This window comes from Pipistrellus kuhlii, unplaced genomic scaffold (assembly GCF_014108245.1).
Source record: "Pipistrellus kuhlii isolate mPipKuh1 unplaced genomic scaffold, mPipKuh1.p scaffold_m20_p_8, whole genome shotgun sequence".
Taxonomy (NCBI): domain Eukaryota; kingdom Metazoa; phylum Chordata; class Mammalia; order Chiroptera; family Vespertilionidae; genus Pipistrellus; species Pipistrellus kuhlii.
This window is the reverse complement of record NW_023425584.1, coordinates 27,125,268-27,148,454: the sequence shown is the minus strand read 5'-3', so window position 1 is coordinate 27,148,454 and position 23,187 is coordinate 27,125,268. Positions and strand designations below refer to the sequence as shown.

The window sequence follows — 23,187 nt, the reverse complement described above, 5'->3', positions numbered from 1 at the left end:
ATGTCATAATCACAATCCCATTACCTCATCCTGTTGAGGGGGGGGCGGTGCGTTAGAGGGAGGAAAAGGAGTGATCGGTCCTGGGCCCTCCTTAGCTTTTATAAAGTTTCTGGGTGAGGGCTCATCACAGAACCAAACGGGAACAGCCCCCAACTGTAGTAAAGTCCTGGGTTTACACGGTTCGAGTCGATCTGGCCGCTGGAAGGGGGGGCTCCTGGGACTTAGAGCAGGCCCTAATCGGCGCTTGGACTACACTTCCCAGAAGCCTTCGCGCCGCGGACGGGTCCTCTGCTGGGGGGGGATGGGATTCCTTCAGAGAGGCGGCGGTAGGAGGTGGGAGAGGAGAACAGGTGAGAGGGGCCTTGGCGAATTCTTATTAAGCGGCCCGAGCCGATGAGAAGGCTGTCCTTGGCCCGAGGTGGACACGGAGGGCGGGAGCGGTAGCTTTGTTTACCTTCTCCCGACGCGGCCTCCCCCGCGGCTTTCGAGAGGTGCCTCCAACTGGGCCGGTCCACCTGCTGCAGGATTTTGGAGGGGGGTGACTCCATCGGGAGGAAACCGCCCTCATCCTTAAATCAAAGAACCGGCCTCCTTCCTGACGGCACCGCCTGAGAAAGACTCGGAGAGAGAAGCGACGCGAGTCCCGAGCCCCCGCGGACCGCTCGGGGGCGCTCTGTGGGCGGGAGAGGCGCCCCCGCCCGCCCGGGAGGCCCGTTGGTTCGCGCTGGCGCCTTTTAAGGACACCGTGGGGTGAACGGAGCGCTCAGAGCTGCTCCGGCGCGGCCCTGGGAGCCGGAGGCGCCGCGGTAGGTGGCGGAGGAGGGCAGGTGGCGCTCGGGCCTCGGGGCGGGCTCCCCGGCCGGCCCTCCCTCTTCCCCTCTCTCCCTTCCCCCAGCCCGGCCGCCCGCGCGGCAGGGCCTCGCCGGCCGCCTCCGCGGGGAGAGCAAGGGACCCGGTGGGGGAGGGGTGGCGGAGCGCTGAGTCCCGGACCCTTTCCATCCCCTGCGTCCCGAGTTCGCCTCCGCGGCCCGACGATGGAAGCTAATTGGGAAGAGAGGAGCGACAAGCCCCCTCCTGAGCGAGCCCTGGCGCCCCCACAGGGGCCAGCGGACGACCTATGCCCCACCCCGCGGGGACAGGCAGGGCAGCCGAGGGGGAGGTTGAAAATTGGAGGGGGGCCTAGCCTCTTGCTTCTTCATCGGGGGGGGGGGGGGGAGAGGGGACGGAGGGGGAGGGGTTCGCCCCACTTGTCACCCTTCTCTCCACCAGAGCCACACGGGGGAAGAGCCCTCAGACCCCCACTTACCTGTTCCTGCACCTCCCTGCTTCCTCCTGTTTTCCTTCAGTCTCCCCAAGAGGTTTGGGGCTGGGACCTGAGGGAAGGTCCCCAGAGGATTGGTGACTTCTCCTCCCCATTAGCCTGACTGGATGCTAGGTTCTCCAGGCTTCAGCACAACCTCAGCATCCCTGGAACCCGAGTGTCAGGGGTCACTGCCATCCAATGGGAGGTGGGGGTGAGGGTCCAAGCTTTATTTTAGGGGGCCGATGGTGGAGGGAAAGCCTGGGTCGAGTTGGGCCTGGTGGGATTGTGGGGAGGGCCTAGCGGCCTGCCGCTCCTTGCAGGGCTGAGCTCCGTGCCAGCTAAGCCGAGAAGTTTTAACTTGTTTGGTGAACGTTCAGGGTAGCCTCTGCCCTCAGATAATACAAAATGGAAGGGAAAGGAAGGCGGCAAGAGAGGGCTTCTTACACTTTTTTTTCTTCGTCTGCCCGAGACAGAGGAGGCCCCTCGCGGAGCTGGTTTGCCTTCTTTTGTGTCCTGGTTTGATTCCTTATGGCTTCCGTTCTGTTCCCCCTCTCAGCCTGGCCTGTTTTCGGAAACTCGGGCTGAGAGTATCAGTTGCGTGGTGGTAGTTGCATTGTTCCAATTACCGCCGTGTGTGGCCACATCCCAACAATTAAAACGCAGAAGGGAAAAAAAGAAAAAAAACCCACCACGAAATCACTCTCTTCACTTGATCCCAGAGAGGACTGGGAGTTTGCTGTTTGGCCAAATGCCTCATGAAAAGCCTGAAAGAGTTTTGCTTCACACGCTGCTCCTCATGGCTGGTCAGCCTGTTGTCAGCCTGGAGCCCAGGGTCTCTGGGGTAAACGCCTGCAGTTAGGTTTCCTCTCTGGTTGATCTTTGAGGGTAGAGTTAAGAAACCAAGAGCAGAAGTGATAGAAGCTTTAGCTTCTCCCTCAACATAGTAGGGGAAGTAGCTGAAGAGAGCTCTCAAGAAGCTGGAACTGCATTCAGGGTTGTAATAATTATGCATGAAAATGATAGTTAACTGCACTGATAATTGACTGTTCCCACACCTTTCTTCCAAAAAGCTCCCAAGTATGTCCACGTGTGTTTATTTGCTTTTCCTTGTGGCATGCCTCCCTCTGAGGAAGGAATGGGGTAGAGGTGATCCCTTCTTTTTTTGTAAAAGTAGAAAGTAATCTTGCCCCCAAGGTCACAGAAAAAAGCTCTTTTGGGTGTCATTGAGGTGATTGAGGTTGGCATCTAATCAAAGAGATAAATCTGGTTGCCTTCCTCTTAATGTATCACCACTTGTGGCAGCCTGAGGCTTTGTCGAGCAACAAACCGGAGGGATGAGAAACAGCCTATGTGGACTCCTGGTTTGTACAGGCCAGATGGTATGCTTCTTGCATTTTGGTGTCTGTTATGTTGTATGCGACAGGTTAAGATTATTCGGCCCGTTTTATAATACATGGGTAAATTGAGACTAAGGTTAAGTGATTTGCCAAAACTGCCACAGCAAATAGGGTCAGGATTGAGATTTCTAGATAGTTTATTCCCTTTACTTAGCAAATGCTACAGATACCCTCTGGTGAACAGTCAGCCTGCTAGTCACTTCTAGGAATAGGCAGAATAGTATGAAGACACTAGGTTACCCTCCCCTTCTCCCTGGAGTAAGACCCCTCAGGTAATTATGTGGGCTTAAAGCCTGTTATCTGATAGAATTGGTTTGTTTTTACCAAATTGACCTGAGAAAGAGTCCTGATTAATTGTATTAATGGTTTTTGAGTCAGAACAGGCTAAAAACTTAGTTGAATAAAGTCACAGAGTACCCTGGTACCATTTCCTTATCTTTTTATTTTATAAGAGAATATATACACTATCTGTTGGAAAATTACATCAGCCGGTCAGGCTAAGGGAGAACTACAAACCTCATTGACTCTTATCTGAAGCAGAAAATCATTCCAACCACTGCTGTTCCTGCTCCCTATTATTATTTCTGTAGTCTAGGTAAAGGGTACCTCTCTGCTTCTGATAAATAAAATATTGGGCTAATCAGGATGGAAATAACCATTTGGTCATTCCTCTTTCTCACCTTAGCTGTTTCCTAAGTGGTGCTTGTATTCTGGGTAGACAGCAGAGCATGAACCAGGTTAGGAGTGGCAAATAGGTTTCAATTTGCTTGCCAACTCCAGTTCATTTTACTAGGTATCTGGACTGCCAAGCTTATAATGTGTCTGAGGCTATGTTTAGGCTTACCAGGAAAAAGCTGTGATCAATTAATGATGTCTGCCAGAGGCCTGGCATAGGGATGCTGTGGTATGTGTGCCATGCATTTTCCGTCTCCAGACCAGGTATATCTCTAATATCACTTGGGGCCGGTCCCTCTAATTGGCAGACTCAGCAGGCATGACTGGAGAGGGAAGTCCCCATGGTGCTAGAATGGTGCTGCAGTGGCAGAAGACAGCTCACAAGTGAGATCTGGAAGAACAACAGGGAAGATATCCATCATTTGCTCCGAAGTGTTCAAGTCAGATCCCGGGAAGAATCATGATAACCCTGATCACCGAGCAGCTACAGAAACAGACTCTGGATGAGCTGAAATGCACACGCTTCAGCATCAGTCTGGTAAAAGCCCAGTCTTCCTGCTTCTCCACGACCCCTGCCCCCTTTTTACAGAGGCTGTTTGTTGCTACTACTTCACCCTTGTCCTATGCCATATGAGTCATGGTGCTTCTCCTGGAAGAGTCCAGTAAAAGCTCAAGAAACCCATCCCAAAAGGAAGAAAGCAGGGATTTTTCCACTGATAGAGACGGAACAGTAAAACTTGGGTGGAGAAGGGTTTGAAATATTGGAAGTTGTGCATTATTTTACTAACTTTGGGAAGAAAGAAGAGAACACTTTTTAAAGAGTCCCCAGCCCTGGCTGGTTTAGCTCAGTGGATAGAGTGGGGATTGATAGGTCCTAGGTTCGATTCCAGTCAAAGGCATATGCCTGTGTTGCAGGCTTGATTCCCAGTGTGGGGCGTGCAAGAGGCAGACAGTCAATGATTGATTCTCATCGTTGATGTTTCTATCCCTCTCCCTTCTCAGAAATCAATAAAGACATATATTTTTTTTTTTTTTAAAAAAGAGTCCCTAACATCCCTCTAGCCCAGGAATTGCAGGGGTGAGCTGAACAGGGCTTGGAAATCTGGGTCCTGAACCTGAATCATGATGGATATTGTCTCTCTCTTAGCCTTTGCCTGATCATGCAGACATCTCCAACTGTGGGAACCCTTTCCAGCTTGTGCCTGGTAAGGTATTGTGTATTTGCATAGGTGTGTGTATGTCCATGCTTCCATCCACATATTTCTTTGGTTTCCAGTGACCAGGACTAGGTAGCCTACCTCCACAACATTCTTGTCAGGGTCACCTTCTGAGATGAGCACTTGTCTCTGTTTCATATATCATTAGTAATGTTGAACATTTCTTTGTTTTACATTATTGCACTGTAGGGGTGTACCATAGTTTATTTAACCAGTCTCTTATTAATGTGGATTAGGTTATTTCCAGACAAAACCATAATGAATAGCCTGGTACATATGTCTGTCATTTTACACAGGTGAATGTGTATCTGAAGTATAAATTATACATTATTCCATCAAAGGGTCTGTGATCATGGGGGCAGGCATCACTGTTGTACAACCAGAACTTTAACCCATGATGCTAGGCTGCTGTGCAGCTTTTTTTTCTTTTCTTTTTTTCTAGTATACCTGGCAAGGGAAGTAAGTTGGCAAAAGCATCTTCATTTAATTTCTTTCTCTGATTTATTAAATGCTTGCTGTGAGCCAGGTATTATGTTCCAAGTGCAGAATAGGAGACATGGTCCCTGCCCTCAGGGAGGTTAGTAGGGGGCAGAACTATTGACTAAAAATGTTAAGTGTGGGTTTTCTCAATGATCTTATGACTTCGTATACTTATCAGTTGTTCCAAATATCTAGCTTCTGCAGGTTGCAGTCAGCTAGCCAGAGGAGCTTGGGAGTAGGCATATATATATATCTTTTTTCGTGTTTGTCTTTTTGTTTTTGTTTTGTTTTTGTTTGTTGTCTTGTTGCACCTACCATCACATATCTTTGGAATGTCAAGGTAACCATTTTCCCCCCAGACCCCTCCGGGCACAACCACTGCACCAGAGCAGAGTCCATAGAATCCTTCCCAGTTGTCTTGTTTCCCCACATACTATCTCTATATGCTGTAACATTCTTAACTGTCTGTTACCCACAACATAAAAGATGTCGGCCCTTTGTCTCTTAATGAGCTGCCTCCAGAAGTCATAGAGTTTTGGTTAGAATTCAGTGAGGACCATTCATTTTAGTCCATTTTCTCTTCCACCTCTCGGTCCCCCAATCTGTTTGGATTTCAGAGCAGGTCTGTGGGAAAGGAGTCAACGTATTTGGGTGACCAGACGCAGGCACATAAGCTGCATAAAGTCTTAGGGTTTCCCAAGCATGGTTCCACTACCAAAGGCCTTTTGCATCTTGTTTGCCCTCCCTAGCAATAAAAGTGATCTCTTACCTGTTTGCTTACTTCTTACTCCTTGGCAACCCTAATTCCTATTTTGGTGCTGCTGAGACTTGGAAAGGGGAAAGGCTAAGGAAGGAGAGGATAGGCCAGCTGGGCAGTAGGTTGAGTGGAGTGAGGGATGAGCAGGGCACACTGACACAACGTTTCCATTGTTTTACCTTTGAGGGAGTGGCAAGGCGCTGTATGAGAGTGTATTTCCAATTTCATGTGTTTTGTCATAATGGAGGCAGAATAGCATAGCTGTTAAAAGATCTAATCTTAGACAGACCAGGGTTTGAATCCTGTTTTGGTCATTTGATTGCTACATGACTTTGGGCAAGTTACTGGACTTCTCTTATCTGTGAAATGGGCATAATAATAGTTGTTTTTTTTGGAAACCACAGAAAATGTTGATTACATTATGGGGACATAGTAAGCTCTTAAAAATATATTGGCTATCATTAATATCATTTTTATGATGAATGCCTTCCAGAAGGTGCTTCCTGGAGGGGCTTGCCCCACTGTTCCTGTGCCGAGTTTCAAGACGGCCTCAACCTCAGCTACCACCCGTCAGGCTTGAGCCTGCACCTCAGACCACCCAGCCGGGGAAGCTCCCCACCGGAGCAGCCCCTCTCCCAAGTTCTAAGCCCTGAGCCCCCCGACCCAGAGAAGCTTCCTGTGCCCCCCACCCCTCCACCCAAGAGGCACTGCCGCTCACTCTCGGTGCCCGTGGACCTGTCTCGCTGGCAGCCAGTGTGGCGGCCTGCCCCCTCCAAGCTGTGGACTCCCATCAAGCACCGAGGCAGTGGTGGAGGGGGTGGGCCGCAGGTGCCTCACCAGAGCCCTCCAAAGCGGGTCTCCAGCCTCAGGTTCCTCCAAGCTCCCAGTGCCTCTTCTCAATGTGCCCCGGCCCACAGACCCAGCAGTCCCCCTTTCTTCAGCCTGGCCCTGACCCAAGATTCCTCTCAGCCCTGTGCTGCCTCCCCCCAAAATGGCTCCTGGGAAAGTGATGCTGAATCCCTATCTCCTTGCCCACCCCAACGCCGCTTTTCCCTATCACCCAGCCTGGGCCCACAGGCAAGCCGCTTCTTGCCCTCTGCCCGGAGCTCCCCCGCATCCTCCCCAGAGCTGCCCTGGCGACCCCGAGGCCTCCGCAACCTTCCTCGAAGCCGCTCACAGCCTTGTGATCTGGATGCCCGAAAAGCTGGAGTGAAGCGGCGCCACGAGGAGGACCCCCGGCGGCTAAGGCCTTCCTTGGACTTTGACAAGATGAATCAGGTGGGACCAGCCGGATTAAGGAAGCTAGAATGGTTGGATGGGAGCAGAGGGACTGTGTTCTCTTTCACTGCCCTAGTTCCATGCCTTCCTGGCAGGGCCTCCCCTTTATATCTGAGGTTTCACCGGAGTGACCTACCATCCCAGCTTGCCCAGCACTGTCCCGTTTTAGCACTGAATCCTGAGGTGCCATGTCCTGGGGGTTCCAGAGAAACGGGTGAGAGCCATGTTAAACGTGCCAGTAAGGATTCCCAGATTGTTTTGCTGGAGGCACTTTCCCTCCATTCCTAGAATGCACAAGCCACAGAGTCCTGTCGTCATTGCCCCACCCCTCCTTGTGCTCAAGGATGGTTTTGCCACTTGCCCTTCACTGCCTTGGGTCTGGGAGAGCTAAAAACAGGCTGCTGCAATGTTCATCTGTTCAGCATACGTTTTTGACCTCCCAGTATGAGTGCAGTTGTCTTAAACACTTGCCCACTTTTTCATACTCCTGCTATACCACTGGGTCACAAACCTCTTTGCAAACTTACATACTTATTGACAGTCATCCATCTAACCAGTTAGCAGGTATTTTTTTTTTTTGATACCTACTATGTACCTGACCTTGACAGTATAGGCCCTGGCATTACAGTAGTGAAATAGACATGATATTTCTGCCCATAAATGAGTCTTTAATCTTCTGATGGAAACTGAGATCTCTCCTCAAAGAAATGTTACATGGTCACTGAATTTTCCAAATTTTACCAGTGAGTTCATAAACCTCACCCTAAAGCCTAGGATTCCTGCCTTAGAGAGTAACTAAGGCACAGGACACTTTGAAATACAGCTTGGGCCAGCGTGCTCTGGGATGTTATTCTCTTCCTTTGCCTTCTTAACTTTGTTGTTTATTTGACAGAAACCATACTCAGGAGGTGCCTGTCTCCAAGAAACAGCCCGGGAAGGCAGCAGCATCTCTCCACCGTGGTTCATGGCCTGTAGCCCCCCACCCCTCTCTGCTTCCTGCAGCCCCGTTGCGGGTGCCTCCCAGGTGCTGAGTGAAAGCGAAGAGGAGGAGGAGGGGTCTGTGCGGTGGGGGCGCCAGGCGCTGAGTAAGCGGACACTGTGCCAGCAGGACTTTGGGGACCTGGACTTAAATCTGATTGAGGAGAACTAAAACTGAGAGGCTACTACTTCCTGGGGCCACACAGACTGACTCTCTTATGGCTACTCACAAGTGTCGAGGCTCCAAGACTAGGGGCCCAGCCTGGGAATGGGGATGAGTGGAGGGCTCCCATTCAGGCCAGCCGGAAATCTCGCTCCAGGAAGCTCGACCATGCCGAGACACTGGCCGGGACAAGATAAACAGAGCTGGTGGCGGGAGGGACAGCCCAGAGCAGACCCTTCCCATGGCGGCCCTGAGTGTGAGTATCCCTGCCGATGAGAAAGCAACGGGCAGGGAAGGAAGGGGTCTGCTGACCCCAGCTCGGGGAATTTCACTAGCCCCTTTGCTTCAAAGGGCACTTGTGTCTTAGAATTTGGCCAGGGTGGGGGGGTCATTCAGCCTCCTCGGAGAAATTGTGTGCGAGTGTGTGTGTGTGTGCTTGGGAGTGTACGTGAGGAAAGGTGTAAAGGTGTGTTTGCGTAGCCTTAGGGAAGGAAAGCAGTTGCTCCTTAATAGTAGAGCATCATGATGTCCCCAGGATCTCGAGTTTCCATGGGACAGTGGGCTTGTTCAAGAAGTCGGAAGGAGTTATTTCCAAGTTTTTCTTTTTCCTAAGTAGCTCTGGAACCAGGCTTATAATCCATAAGCACCACTGGCTCTGCAAAGGATTCTGTTTGGGGGTACTGCAGGCTCTTTTAAGTGCTGTGACCTCAGCCAATGATCTTTTCCTCAGGCCCACCCCCCCGTCCCCTAGATAGAGTTAGTATGGGGGCTGGAGAGGGCTTTTCACATTGAGTCTGAGCTGGCCTTTTCTCCTTATCAGATTGCCTAGGCTGTACACCACCTGCCTCTCTCACTCTAAGTAGATGCAAGCACATGTGGGTAACTGAGGCAGGGTTGAAGGGCTTCATCTCTTTCTTTCCCTCTTTACTGATGGGACCTTTTCCCCCTCACCCTCTGACCTTTGATGCATTTGGACTGCTGACCATTTAAAAGCAGCCTGTGATTGCTGCTTTTGTAAAGCAAGCAAGCAACCTCCCTCCACTTTAGCTGTCTGACTATTTGGACTTTCACATATTGGGCTTACCCAGAGTGGAGCGCATCTCTCCGGGGCCGTGGTTGGCGCTGGGTAGACATCTGCATCTGTGTTGTGTGTGTGTGGTGTGGCTGACCAGTAGGTGAGTATCCCTGCGTGTGAGTGAAGCCACTCCCAGGCTGGTGCTCTCCTCCTGTGCCCGGTGACTGCCCAGTGGCAGCCTTAGCTGCCCTTCACTCCCACCTGCTGCCAAAGTCCCGTGCTAATGGGATTACAAATACAAAAAGTGGAAAAAAAATTTTTCGTAAATTTTGTTTTATATTAAAAAAAAAATCCATGAGTCTGTGTGTGTGTTAAACATGAGGTCCTGCCTCTGTGGCCGTGTTTGAAAAAATAAAGTTTTATTAGAATAATCCATTTTCCCAAGCAACCTTGTGTATTACAGTGTCTTCTTCCCATCACCACAAAGAAAGGAAAAGAGGAAGCAGGGAGAAGGCCACCTAACTCTTCCAGCCCCTTCCGATGGCATGGCTGGGCGTTTGCCCTTCCAGGGCAGTATCTATCTGGTCTGTAGGTCCTATGTGGCCACAGCAATCATATCGGATGGCCTGGGTTTCTGTTCAGGCCTGGGTTGTTTCTGGCAGTCTTGATTTAGTCTCTGTCTCTTCTCAACTGTCACTCTCACTTCTAAGAGATTGAAGTGAACTGTTAATACATTCTAGCTTGCTGAGAATGCTTGATGGAATAGGCAGGGACTTGTCTAGACTGGTTTGTAGGCTTTGGGAAATGGGAAAAAAGTCATGATGGGAGACTTGACCTGGAATCTTTTTTTAAAAAAGATGGAGAAATTGCGATTTAGTCGTCAGAATTCAGATTTCCAAGACTTAAGACAACTTCCGCATCTTAAAAATAACTGCCTTTGTAAAATTATCCTACCAGCAGAACTTCTCTTTTGCCCTAGAAGGTGTTATTTCCCCCAATGCCTCAATTGAACGTTCATTTTTGGAAAGAAGCTGTGTGCTTCACTCTTTCTTTAGATCTTTCTGTTCCACCCTTTCTTCTTTCCTACGTTAGCATTCTTCCAATGCGAGTGGGTGAAGTGTAGCTGCTTAGAGATCCAGGCGGGAGCCTCTGTCCCTAAGGCATGCCCTTTCTTTACCAGTTTGGTGCTGACTTGCCGGGCAACAAGAAGAGTCAAGTTGCTTAGCCTCCGTCCCAGTTTCCTGCTTCAAATTAGTGGCCCTTATTATTGAATACCAATGAAGTGTGAGGAGGACAGTATTGGCTTGACTACCTGGAGCAGGAACCTTTGAGGGGATGAAAATACATTCTAAAAAGATAGTACTCTTACTGCCCTGGAGATAAAGGGAGGGGCTCAGAAGGGATGGGGCAATGGAATGTAGTTAAAGAAGCTCAGCATTATAGGTTTTTTCCTTTACTCAAAATGGCTGTTGGGGCAGGGTTAAAGTTTGAACATTTAAAATGACTCTTCCCAACTATTTTCCTTTTTGTTCAATTTTTCTGTTGGGTTTTTCTACTGTTTATTGACTGTGATGCCAAATGTGATTGCATTTACCAGTCCTAACAATGTAGGAAAGTGTAAACTTTCTGAGGGCAAGGGTTTTGTTTTATTTAGTGTTGTGTCCCCAACACTCTAAAAAAGTTACTGGCACGTGAAAAGTGTTTGCCATGTTTGCTGAATGGATTACCCACCTTTGCCTTTCTATCCCCGAGCTTAGGCACATGTCTGTTTCTGTTCTGTGAACACTGGGGTAGTAAATAGAACTGCTCATGGGAGAAAATTCTAGGGGTGAATTTTTCTAGAAAAGCTGCAAGCTAGATCCTGTATGGATTCACGCTTGTTCTTTCTTAACTAACAACTTGTGGGCCCTGTGCTTTAAGAAGTGTCTCTTGGCCAAGGAAAGCATTCTTAGGTCCCAGCTTGGCAATAGGAAAAGGAAGTTATGAGGAATAAGGAGAGAGAAAAATCCAAAGAAATGTTTCCTTGGTGCTCCACAAGGTTAAGTTTAGATTCACTTCCCTAGATGTTTTGTACTTTTACTAAAGTCAATCATTGGTGCCCACTTCCCATCCCTGCCCCCAATTTTTGCTATAAGTAAAGTAGGTCAAGGGTAAAGACAAACTTATGGGCGGATTACTGGGTAGGCACATTAGTTTTGGTGAAAGAACCTGCTACTGCCCTTTCCTGTCTGTAGGGCAGATCTGTGAAAGAAAAGCTACTTTTAGGGTAACAATTATGAATTAGTACTAGACCCTGTATCTTGTCTGTATACTTACTCAGTTTCTGCATCCATAATAACATGGAACCTGTGCTAGTCTCTGACATTACCAACATTAACTGTTGAGGTTTCCCATTGCCTGGAGTGAAAACAACCTAAGCAAAATATTCAGTATCTCTCCACTACATCCCCTTTCTAACAGCAGCTATAGATCTCCCACACTTAATGTGAATTCAGATGGGGGGGGGGGGTTCTTTGTCCCCAGCCCCACTACTTCCATAGTAAGGTGGTACTATTACTAAACCAGAAAAAAAGAATCCCCATCATTGGTCCCTATCCAATTCCCCTAAAACATTAGTCGGCAAATGGCAGTCCTCGAGCCACATGCGGTTCTTTGGCCCCTTGAGTATGTCTCTTCCACAAAATTACCACTTACCCTAATTAACTTAATAACAATGTACCTACCTATATAGTTTAAGTTAAAGAAATTGGGCTCTCAAAAGAAATTTCAATTGTACTGTTGATACTTGGCTCTGTTGACTAATGAGCTTGCCTACCAATGCCCTGAAAGATGAGTTGAGAAACACCTGGACTTAATGACATCGTTATTAGTGGAATAATAAAGTAGGAAAGACTACATTATTGACTTAGAAGGGGAAAAGCTCTATGGGTTAAGTCAGGATATCAAGATGGAAGCTTATTGGCCTTCATCCAGTGGCAAGAGTGGCAGTATCATATCCAATGGATGTAACACATTGGTCAATTGGAAAGGAACCTATGAAGTCATGGGATGATAACCATGTTATGGGCCAATGAGAAGAAAGATACTGTCTGATGGACCAATGGCGAGAAAGTTTCCTAAAAGACAATGGCGGCTCGCGAGCCTTGGTTTGCGGCTCTGTTGACAGAGTTTGCTGACCACTGGGGTAGGGCATGTTCAGGATAGGAAATCAATAGGTATTGGGGTGTTAAACTCTCAGCTCAAAACATTCATTCTCTAGGTCCCTTGCCCCTCAGCTCCCCACTCCAGTAAAAGTCTTTGCGAGGAGGGTAAGCTAAAGCCTTCTAAGATAGGGGACCCCCTGAAATAAGGCTGGGACCCTGATGGTGCCCTGGGGGACTGAAGGACCCGCCCAGTTCCCCACCCCCGCCGAAACTGCAATTCCCCTCCTCGACGCAGGGGGCACTGCAGGCCCTGGGGAGGTTGGGGCGGAGCGCTGCGAGGGGCCCGGAGCTGCCACCCCGCTCCGGTGCGCGGGGGGCGCTGTGCGGCGCCCAGGCTGCGGCTCCGCTCCCGGCCACCGGGGGCGCTGCGCGGCGCCGGTGGTTGGTGGTGGCTGTTGGGGGGGTGGGGGGGAAGCCGCGGCCGCGGGTGGTGCGGAGGGAGGCCTTGCGGGCGGATCGGGCGCTCGGCGGCGAAGGTGGTGGGAGGCGGCGGGCGGGAGCGAGGGTCTGGCCGGCCCTGGCGATGGCGGACGCGGCGGCCTCCCCGGTGGGCAAGCGGCTGCTGCTTCTGTTCGCGGACACCACGGCCTCGGCTTCGGCCTCGGTGCCGGCGGCGGCGGCGGCGGCGGCGGCGGCGGCGGGCGGAGATCCCGGGCCTGCGCTGCGCACTCGGGCCTGGCGGGCCGGCACGGTGCGGGCCATGAGCGGGGCGGTGCCCCAGGACTTGGCGGTGAGTGACGGCCGCGGCGGGCACTCGAGGCCGGGGCTGCGGGGCCTGCGGGGCGGCCTCCCCGGGGGCCATTGTGAGGGGGCGGTGGGGTGGGGGGTGACCCAGTTCCGTGCCCCCCCCCCCAAATCTCCTTAGCGCCCCCCACCGGCTCCTCTCAGCACCCCGAGTTCTGACCAGCATGGCTTCCGCGTCGGGGTGCGCGCCCCGGTTTCCCGGGGGTGGGGGTGGGGGGCGGCCAGGGCACCGAAGCTGCTGCCTCCAGCCGCAGGCCCCGCCTCCTGAGCGACCCTTCTCCGGCCCCCTCCCTCCCCCCCACGCCTCCGGGCAGCGGCTCCAGAACCCGGGCTCCCGGCCCCTCCGAGTTCGGCCGGTGTGGCCGCCGCCGCCCCTGGCCGAGCGGAGCTGCGATCCGCGGCGCTGCCCGACCTGCTCCCCGCTCCCCTCCGGGAGCCCGAGCGGGGCGGGAGCGCGGGCGGCGGGAGCGGCCCCGGCCGTCGGGGGAGCGGCTCCTCCGGGCGTTTCTATCTCTGGCAGCCACTTCCTCCGCGTCCGAGCCGGGCTCAGCCCGCCGGCTCCTGCCGCCCGCTCCCGGGACCCGGGGCTCGGCTCTCCTCGCCCTCCTGGTGACAGGAGCTGCAGATTGTTGCTACGATGGAGACCTGCCTGTGCTGCTCTCCACTCGGCTGCTCCTCTCTCCTAACCTTGGGAGAGGTTTTGTTTTGAAACTTTGTGTTGGGGCTTGACCGCTTTTTTTTTTTTTTTTTTTTTTTTTTTTTTTAGTCCTTTGCCTTGGCGTTATTTCGTGATGAAAAGTTGTTCAGTAATAGAACTTCACCAGCATTCGGGAACATGACGTGCTATTTTTTGTTAATGTGGCGGTAAAAAAATATATATATATTCAGTCTTTGAGCTTTGGCAAGCCTCTTTGAGTTCCTCATTTTTTTTTTCTTCATTTTTTTCTTATAGCAGCCCTAGCTTCTCTTTTGAAATAAGGCTATGAGAAAATAGCAGGGTTCTTTTGGAATGGAATGGGTCAGTAGGCAGAAGGTACGTTTTCTGTGTGAACTTGTGTTCGCTATAAACGCAGACGCATTGGAGGAGATTTAATAGTAATGTTGTAGGTTTCTGTTACTAATTTTTCTATTGATCAGTGATGTTACACCTCCCAACCCCGGGATAGAGGCTTTATCTGGTTGCTTGACAGGTGACCGGCTTAGGCTTTGCTTCTGCTTCTTGAGTTTATTTGCTTTTATCTTTCTCCACGCTACATAAGAAAAGGCTGCTTGAGGGTATTGGTGAGGCTTCCTTGGGGCAAATTTGTAAAAGGATGTCTGGAATATAAGGGTGTGAGGAGGATTAAGGAGATTTGCATTTAAATTCCTCTATGCTTTCTTTAAAAGATTGCTGCTTTCTAGGTGAGATGGGGGGGTGAGGGAGGAGTGTCCCTGTGAGATCCAGTAATTTGCTACCTTGAATGTAAAACATACTTAAGTTCTTCCATTATATGCACACTTTGACCACAGGCCTAGGTTTTCATTCTGAATTTTATATTCTAGTTGTTTCCTCCATTTCATGAATTGCTAATGAGCTCTGCACCTGAAATGGCTACCCATGCAGGTTATTGTTCACTGAGCTCCCTAAGGACAGACGTTTTAGAAGCTCACTGAGATGCTGGACACCTCTAAGCTAAATACTGAATAATTTTCCTACTGGGTCCATGGAATTTGTTTCTCACACCAAGTAAAAGTTGCAGTGATTCTCAGATATTGAGGCCTTGCATGGAGCTGTATGCATTAGAAGCAAAGGCAGGTTTGGGTTTTGAGAATACACTGTGCTTGTATGAATAGCAAGGGACATAGATGAGAAAACAACCAACAAAAATGGTCTTCAGGAATTTTCACCAGTTTGCAAAATTGCTCAAGAATTGCTGTTGCTATGATGAGGTTCTGCTATTGACAATGACTAATGTAGGGTCAGAATTGGCCGTTTGTTTTCCTTTTTCATTAAAGAGCTTTCCTTTGGGCCCTAGACATGTGGGCCTTTCCAATTTGCACCACACCGTAGTAAACACAACCTTCTTCCAATCAAAAGTGTTCTTCCTGTACTCAAGGGTGGAGTTTGCAAGCCGCTGGCCTGTGATTGGGCAGCTCTTCATTCAGTTGTTTAAGATGTTTTCAGGCATGCTTGGTTTTGAGTAATGCATAGCAGGGCGCCCCCTGTTAAGTTTGAGCGAGGGTTGGATAAATGAGCTTTTGAAGTGATTGGAAACACTTCTCAATTTTAGGCTCTATTAATATCCTCTTTATAAATACTTTTGATTCAGAAATCTTTCAAAATATAGCCCTGATCCATTTAATGAACACTTTTTGGGAAAAGAGTATCAAAGCCTTGTGCTACCTTAAGATGAATTATGAAGAAAAGGAGAGTCAGGATCCTCTTGATTGGGAGATTTGTTGATGTGTTGAGCATCTTCATCATCAAAGCCATGCTGACAACTACTAAGATTTTTAGAGTAAGTAGGAAAACAGCTCCCCCCCCCCCCTCCAGTTTCTTTTATTGTAGTTCAAAATAAGCCTGTTGGGTTTTTAAGTCTTTTTTTTTTTTTTTTGTCTTGTTGCAAAATTAGTTTAATGGCTTTATATGTATTTATCTCTAACTTTTCTAACTCAGTGTCCTCTTTGTGTTCCTGAATCATTATTGGTCCATATAAATCGCATAGACCTTTAGACCTTCACAGATGTTGGGATGGTTGTTTTAAAAACCCCACCACCAAAACACACCAAAGAAGGTGGATTTTCCTTTTATTGTTATAAAAGCAAAACTTACATTTTGCAAAATGTCAAACAACCAAAAGTATACAGGGAAAAGCCAACAATATTAATCCTTAACCAGCTCCCATTTATCAAAGGCTTCACTTGTTTTTCTTAATACTGTTACAAAAAGTATAAAACTGTTCATTCCTATACATAGGGTTGCTTTTTAAAGCAAATGGCATGCTACACAATATCTAAAGCCTGCTTATTTTCTTTTTCCCATTTAACATTATATCATGGGCATCAATACCTATAGATCTTACTCTTCCTTTTAGAAAACTAATTATATTCCATAATATGGCTGTACTATAATTTATTCCCCCTTACGGAAGGACATTCAAGTTATTTATAATTTTTGGCACTACAATGCTGTGATTAATAAACTTGTATTTATCTCTTTGTGTAATTAATCATGGTTTTTGTTTATGTAGTTCAATGATCCAGGAGTGGAATTGTTGGGTTGAATCTATATACTTTTAATTTTATTAGTAGTGCCAAGTTATTTTCCAATAAGATTATATTATTTCATACTCCCACCAGTAGAGTATGCATGCAATGCTTGTGTCACCTAACCCTTGCCATCCTCACTATCATCTTTGTAATTTTTGTCTATCTGATGGGTGAAAAATAGTACCTAGCATTTTCATGACCACCAGTAATTTTCTATGTCTGTTGGCCTTTTACATTTCTTTTATGGGTTATCTTTAATATATATATATATATATATATATATATATATATATATATATATATATATATATATATATATTGATTTCAGGGAGAAAGGGAGAGAGAGAGAAACATCAGTGATGAAAGAATCATTGATCAGCTGCCTCCTGTGTGGTTGTTTATGCCTGTATTATGTCTCTGAAAAAAATGAGAGTTATCACTTTATACAACTTCTGTGCATATTAGTGATAGTAATGCCATTATTTGTCAATTGTTTTTGCAATTTTCTCATTTGTCTTTAAAATATATATATATATGTGTGTGTGTGTATATATATATATATATATATATATATATTATTTCAGAGAGGAAGGAAGAATGAGAGAGAGAGAGAAAAAAACATACATGATGAGAGAGAATCATGGATTGGCTGCCTCCTGCAAGTCCCTCCAGTGAGGATTGAACCTGGGACCTTTTGCAAGCTGATGCTTTATCCACTGAGCCAAACAGGCTAGGGCTCTCATAAGTCTTTTGACTTTGTTTTTAAGTTGCTTTGTCACACAGAAAAATAAAATTTTTATATCACCATTTTTTTTTTGTTAATCCTCATCCCAGGATTATTTTTTCCATTGATTTTTAGGGAGAGTGGAAGGAAGGAAAGGAAACATATTTTGTTGATTTCAGAGAGGAGGGGAGAGGGAGAGAGAGAAACATCAATGATGAGAGAGAATCTTCCTGCACATCCCACACTGGGATTGAGCCCACAACCCAGGCATGTGCCCTGACCAGAAATTGAATCCTGACCTTGAATCGATCCCTGACCACCTGGTTCATAGATCATTCAACCAACCATTGAACCATGCCAGTAATGGTTTTTTGATTTTTAAAAAAATATATTTTATTGATTCCCCCCCCCCCCAGAGGGAGGGAGAGGGATGAAGAGTAAAAAACATCGATTAAAAAAACAAACAAACATAGATTAGAGAGAAACTTTGATCAGCTGCCTCCCGCACACTCCCTACTGGGGATGTGCCCGCAGCCGAGGTACATGCCCTTGACCGGAATCGAACCTGGGACCCTTCAGTGCGCAGGCTGACACTCTATCCACTGAGCCAAACCCGTCAGGGCTATCTCACCATTCTTAGTGACTTCTGGGTTTACTTGCTTGAGTAGAGCTACCCCATCTTGAGTCTATATAAATATTCTTCAAAATTTTTAATATTTTCATGTATTTATTTTTACTTTGAGATCTTTGGTCCATGTGAAATATTTTTGTAAATGACAGGTGGGGGAGGGATGATACTTTTTTCCTAAGGTGTAACCAATTGTGGCAACACCATTTTATTAAATAAACTATCTTTTTGTTGCTGTTTGGAAGAATTAAATGATGCTCTGGTAGCATTGCTATTTTGAATGCATTTCTTAGCTATTTCAGCTATCCAGAACTTGCAAGAAGACTTGAAAGCATATCTACTTCCCTTACTTTTTTAAAAATAGCATTTTAAATTGATTTCAGAGAGGAAGGGAGAAGGAGAGAAAGAAACAAGTGATGAGACTCATTGATTAGCTGCCTCCTGCTTGCCTCCTATTGGAGATCGAGCCCACAACCCCAGCCTCTGCCCTGACTGGGAATTGAACCATGACCTCCTGGTTTATAGGTAGACCCTCAACCACTGAGCAACACCTGCTGGGCTCTGCCTTATTTTTCTCTCTTAACTAGAGGCCTGGTGCATGGAATTGGTGGGGAGAGGAGGAAGGGTGTCCCTCAGCCCGGCCTGTGCCCTTGTAGACCAGGAGCCCTGGCTCCTTACCTCCCACCTACTTGCTGCTCCTTAGACCTGCCTCGGAGGCTGAGAGGCCCCTGCCACCGCCACTGTGCTCGCCAGACATAAGCCAGCTTCTGGCTGAGTGGCACTCTCCCAGTGGGAGCGCACTGACCACCAGAGGGCAGCTCCTGCGTTGAGTGTCTGCTCCCTCGTGGTCAGTGCATCATAGTGACCGGTCGTTCTGCCATTTGGTAGATTTGCATATTATCCTTTTATTATATAGGATATTTCCTCTTAATCTGGGCAAAAAGTGGATTCTAAAATACTTCTTTCCTTTGATTTGAGATAATGAAGTAATTATAGCAGTATCTGGGCTAGTACCGTGTTTCTTCTATCTGGAGTCTTCCCAGAGGAAAGAAAGCATATCTGCCTTATTATTTATTTATTTTTTCCTTACCTGCCAGCCTTTCCTCTTTGTCTCAGGTTAGCTGGCCTTTATAATAAATACCTCTCTACTTTGTTTCTAGATATATAATAACTATAGTCAGGTGTCCCAGGTAGTATAATACCATGTTTTCAGTGTGTAATCCATTAGTATTTATTCTCAACCTAAACTTCAGCCTAATTGAAATGGGAGTTTATGGCTTTTGATAATTATCCTTAAATGTCCTTTCATTGCCTATAATTTCAAGTTAAATAAATACCCGAGTGATATCTGAAATTATGCTCTGTTTATTGAACTAAATAGAATGTGTTTTTATGAATCAATGTACAATTTAGAGAACTTTAAATAAAATGAGACTTAAATATTACAAAGGAATATTTAACATTTAAGTCTGAACTCTTCTAAGCACACTTTTCATCTTAACTCTTATAGCAGGAGGATCTTTTTGGTTTGGTTTGGTTTGGTTTTTAGAAGGGTCTATTTTGGAAACATTAGGCCGTCATTGAGTTTTTCAGGCACTCAAGTGCTTCATATACATGGTTAAATTTTTTAAGGTTGTCTTATAGGCGTGTGTAATTTTAATACCTCTATTTTAATTTGTCTTTTCATTCTATTTGTTTTAGCGCTATGCACATTATAAACTGGCCATTTAGTCCTCTCCCTTTACTAACACAATCAAATCTCCCCTCTTAATTACTAATTTGTTTCTAAGAGTTGCTTTACTAACTCCCCACCTGACAAGGGCTTATTTCTTTCTTTAGTATTTCCTTGGTTCTCATCCCCAACTTGTTCTGATTAACTTAGTTTATCCTCTACCCTCCTAAATGGTGGGTAACGTGCCGTTTTCTGTTGTTAGTGATTCTCTTGACAACAGCTGGGGTGGGCTCCTGTAAGCTTTGCTTCCCCACGGCCTGGGGGACACAGCACCTGTTGCTGCTTCTCAGTTTTCCAGTGCCTTTGACAGGTTGTGGTTTTTAAGCTCTCCCCCCACTCTCTCTCTCGCCAGAACATCTTTTACTGTCGTCTGTTAATGGGAAAGTCTACTTGTTTGTTTAGTGGTAACTCATATAGTGTGATCACGGTTTTGCAAGGGCAGAAACTCAGTTTTTTGTGTGTCTTCGGGGGTAATCAGGCCCTAGGAGACTGAGTCTTACTAACTAAACTCTCTGGAGACTGATTTGTAAATCCATATGTAAGGTTTTTAATTTACAGTAGGAAATATACCTATCCAGAGATATTCACAGAGCCCCCACTCATAGACCAAATTACAGATAAGAAGGATCCCTACTGTGCAAAGATATCAGGCAAGGAAAATTGGGTATTGCCAAAAGGACATTTAGAACAAGCAGCCCTGATCTGGTAATCCTCCACTTTCCTAGTTCTCTCTGGTTTCCATTGCTTCCTTCCCCCTTTTACCCTAGGCCAGTGGTCGGCAAAACTCATTAGTCAACAGAGCCAAATATCAACAGTACAACGATTGAAATTTCTTTTGAGAGCCAAATGTTTTAAACTTAAACTTCTAACGCCACTTCTTCAAAATAGACTCATGCAGGCCGTAGTACTTTGTGGAAGAGCCACATGTGGCTCTCGAGCCACAGTTTGCTGACCACGGCCCTATGCTTTTAATGTCATCCATCCGAATCCTATAAAGAGAAAAGAAAGCTTCTCTATTCTAGGTTCAACATTTCTATAAAGCTTTTCTGAATCCCCACTATGTCCTTTTTATTCTTTAGCGCTTTGTGGATATCTCACTTGGAATATTTATCTATTTTTTGTGTGTGTGTTATATAACAAAATATATAACTATCTCCCCTATTAGATTGTAAGTTCATCAAGAATAGGGAGCACAGACATTTTTCTTTCTTTTTTTCTTTTTGGAGAATTTTATTTTTTCCTTTTAAAAAGTTGTGGGGTTTTTTGTTGTTGTTGTTGTTTGTTTTTAATTTTCACCTGAGGAGCGAGGATATTTTTCCATTGATTTTTAGAGTGGAAAGGACAGGGGAGAGGGAAAGAGGGAGAGAGAGACATCCATGCATTAGACACATTGATTGATTGTTTTCCTCAGCTGGGGATTGAACCTACGACCAGGTTTTGTGCCTTGGTCCAGGAATTGAACTCAAGACCCTTCAGTCTGTAGGCCAACGCTCTAGCCAGAGAAAACTGGTCAGGGCTCTTATTATTTCAAAAGGCCTTCTCTGACCACCCTATCTTAAAAAATAAAATATTTAGAAGCCAATATTAGGTTAACTTTCAATGCTGATTTATTATAGGATTTCTACTCTAAAATCCCCAGTTGTAAGATATTTATGATTGATCTTTAAGCTTCTTCTTATGTAATTTTTCTTAATATGGACTTACTACCAACTTTCTTATCTTGACATTATTGGACTTATATTTGGGACCCCAATCCATCCATTGATTTTTTGTGATTTACGTTTGGGTTGTTAAATTAGAAGCTATAGATACTTTGTTTTTCTGATTCTCAAGTAATGCATGACTATTATACAAAATGTAGAAATTATTTTAATAATAACAAGAATATTTCCTGCAGTGTTGCAACTCATTAAGAACTGTTGTTTATATTTTGATACATATTCTAACTAATCTTTTCTTTTTTAGAATTGTAAAAAGTTGAATACTGTAGTTTCAATTTTGAATTTTGCTTTTTCATTTAATATGGCAATTTTTTTCCTGTATTACTAAAAACTTTTATTATGGGTGATTTTAATTTTCTTGGTGCTTCTGTATTTTTCACAGGTAATATGTATTGTTTTTGTAACTAAAAGGAAAACAAGTGCTCAATAGCAAAATCTTTTTAAAATATATATATTTTACTGATTTTTTTTTTACAGAGAAGAAGGGAGAGAGATAGAGTTAGAAACATCAATGAGAGAACCATTGGTGAGCTGCCTCCTGCATGCCCCCTACTGGGGTTGTGCCCACAACCAAGGTACATGCCCTTTACTGGAATCGAACCCAGGTCCCTTCAGTCTGCAGGCCAATGCTTTATCCACTGAGCCAAACTGATTAGGGCAGCAAAATCGTACAATTTTTATTGGCTGAGTAATTTATTTAATTGTTCCCTTCTCATTGGATATTGAAATTGTTGCAGATTCTAGGCTTAATCAATAATTCTGTGATGAACATTTTTGTGAATAAAGTTTTTTATATGTTTATAGTTATTTCCTAGGATTGATGCCAAGAGTGGTATTATGGAAACAAATATACATACTTAAGATTCTTGTTATAGCAATAGCAATTTTTTTTTAATTTTTTTTAAAATATATTTTATTGATTTTACACAGAGAGGAATTGAGAGGGACAGAGAGTTAGAAATGTCGATGAGAGAGAAACATCGACCAGCTGCCTCTTGCACACCCCCCACGGGGGATGTGCCCGCAACCAAGGTACATGCCCTTGACCGGAATCGAACCCGGGACCTTTCAGTCCGCAGGTCGACGATCTATCCACTAAGCCAAACCGGTCCCGGCTTTTTTTTTAATTTTTAAATTTTTTTGTCATAATGGTTATAATCTGACCAGTATTAATGAGTTTGCTTAAAGAATCTATGCTTATTAGGAACCCATGGTCTGCTAGGCGTTTTGTGCTTTAATCCCATGACAATCCTTTGAGGTACTTAAACTGTCCCTATTATTAGGAAAGGAAGTGAGACTCAAAGAGGCTAAAGTGGCGCCTGGCTACATGCTAAGAAATGGGGAAGTTGGGATGCAAATCTAGAACTTTATGATTCCATACACAGCCCCTAAAAGTACTATATATGCTTGAAGTTTGATTCAGGTCATCCCTGTGCTATTCAAGTACTTAACATTTAATTTATTGAGAATGTTAGAAAGTAGAAAAAAATTGGGGATAATTGGTAGAAAGCTATCTCTCTTCTCTAAATGTACTGTAGTGAAAATGCACTCTCAGAAAGCTACTCTTGATTAAGAACCCATGAAAATTTACTTTAAAAAAAAACATATCTATCTATCTATCTATCTATCTATCTATATATATAATTGATTTTTTTTTCCCCACAGAGAGGAAGAGAGAGGGACAGAGAGTTAGAAACATCAATGAGAGAGAATCATCGATCAGCTGCCTCGCAACCAAGGTACATGCCCTTGGCCAGAATCGAACCTGGGACCTTTCAGTCTTCAGGCCGATGCCCTATCCACTGAGCCAAACCAATTTTGGCTTGTTTGTTTATTTTTAATTTGAGCCCAGTTAGCCACTAGGAGCCCATCTTAGTAGATGACTTTTATTTCTCCCCTCCATTCAAGCTCTGCTATGCCAAT

The 23,187-nt window shown here is 45.9% G+C and overlaps 2 protein-coding genes across 10 annotated transcripts in view; both read left to right on the top strand.

Annotated features, from left to right (window-relative positions):
- The first annotated feature begins 95 nt into the window (after positions 1 to 95).
- FAM53C (family with sequence similarity 53 member C) lies at positions 96 to 9,619 on the top strand. 4 transcript variants are annotated; one of them, XM_036425015.1, is made up of 5 exons: positions 96 to 350; positions 3,684 to 3,913; positions 4,523 to 4,580; positions 6,323 to 7,107; positions 8,000 to 9,619. In XM_036425015.1, the coding sequence occupies exons 2-5, from the start codon at positions 3,836 to 3,838 to the stop codon at positions 8,255 to 8,257; spliced, it is 1,179 nt and encodes a 392-aa protein (XP_036280908.1). In that variant the 5' UTR covers positions 96 to 350; positions 3,684 to 3,835; the 3' UTR covers positions 8,258 to 9,619. The 4 variants fall into 4 exon arrangements, with proteins under 4 accessions (XP_036280908.1, XP_036280905.1, XP_036280906.1 ...); XM_036425012.2 differs by lacking the exon at positions 96 to 350 and adding an exon at positions 517 to 806; XM_036425013.1 differs by lacking the exon at positions 96 to 350 and adding an exon at positions 1,860 to 2,144.
- A 3,274-nt stretch (positions 9,620 to 12,893) lies between these two features.
- Positions 12,894 to 23,187, top strand: part of KDM3B (lysine demethylase 3B) — a 57,771-nt gene continuing 47,477 nt past the window's right edge. For 2 of the 6 annotated variants that reach the window (XM_045576541.1, XM_036425005.2), the window contains exon 1: positions 12,894 to 13,196. In XM_045576541.1, coding sequence (XP_045432497.1) covers positions 12,990 to 13,196 — 207 coding nt within the window. In that variant the 5' untranslated portion in view covers positions 12,894 to 12,989. The remainder of the gene's footprint in view (positions 13,197 to 23,187) is intronic. The other 4 variants (XM_045576540.1, XM_045576542.1, XM_036425006.2 and 1 more) reach the window with 4 other exon arrangements.

What these genes read in the sequence shown, in the direction of transcription:
- FAM53C (XM_036425015.1), top strand. Translation starts at nt 3,836, where the DNA reads ATGATAACCCTGATCACCGAGCAGCTACAGAAACAGACTCTGGATGAG. An exon ending in CCCTTTCCAGCTTGTGCCTG is followed by an intron (nt 4,581 to 6,322) that starts GTAAGGTATTGT and finishes AATGCCTTCCAG; the next exon opens with AAGGTGCTTCCTGGAGGGGC. An exon ending in ACTTTGACAAGATGAATCAG is followed by an intron (nt 7,108 to 7,999) that starts GTGGGACCAGCC and finishes TTTATTTGACAG; the next exon opens with AAACCATACTCAGGAGGTGC.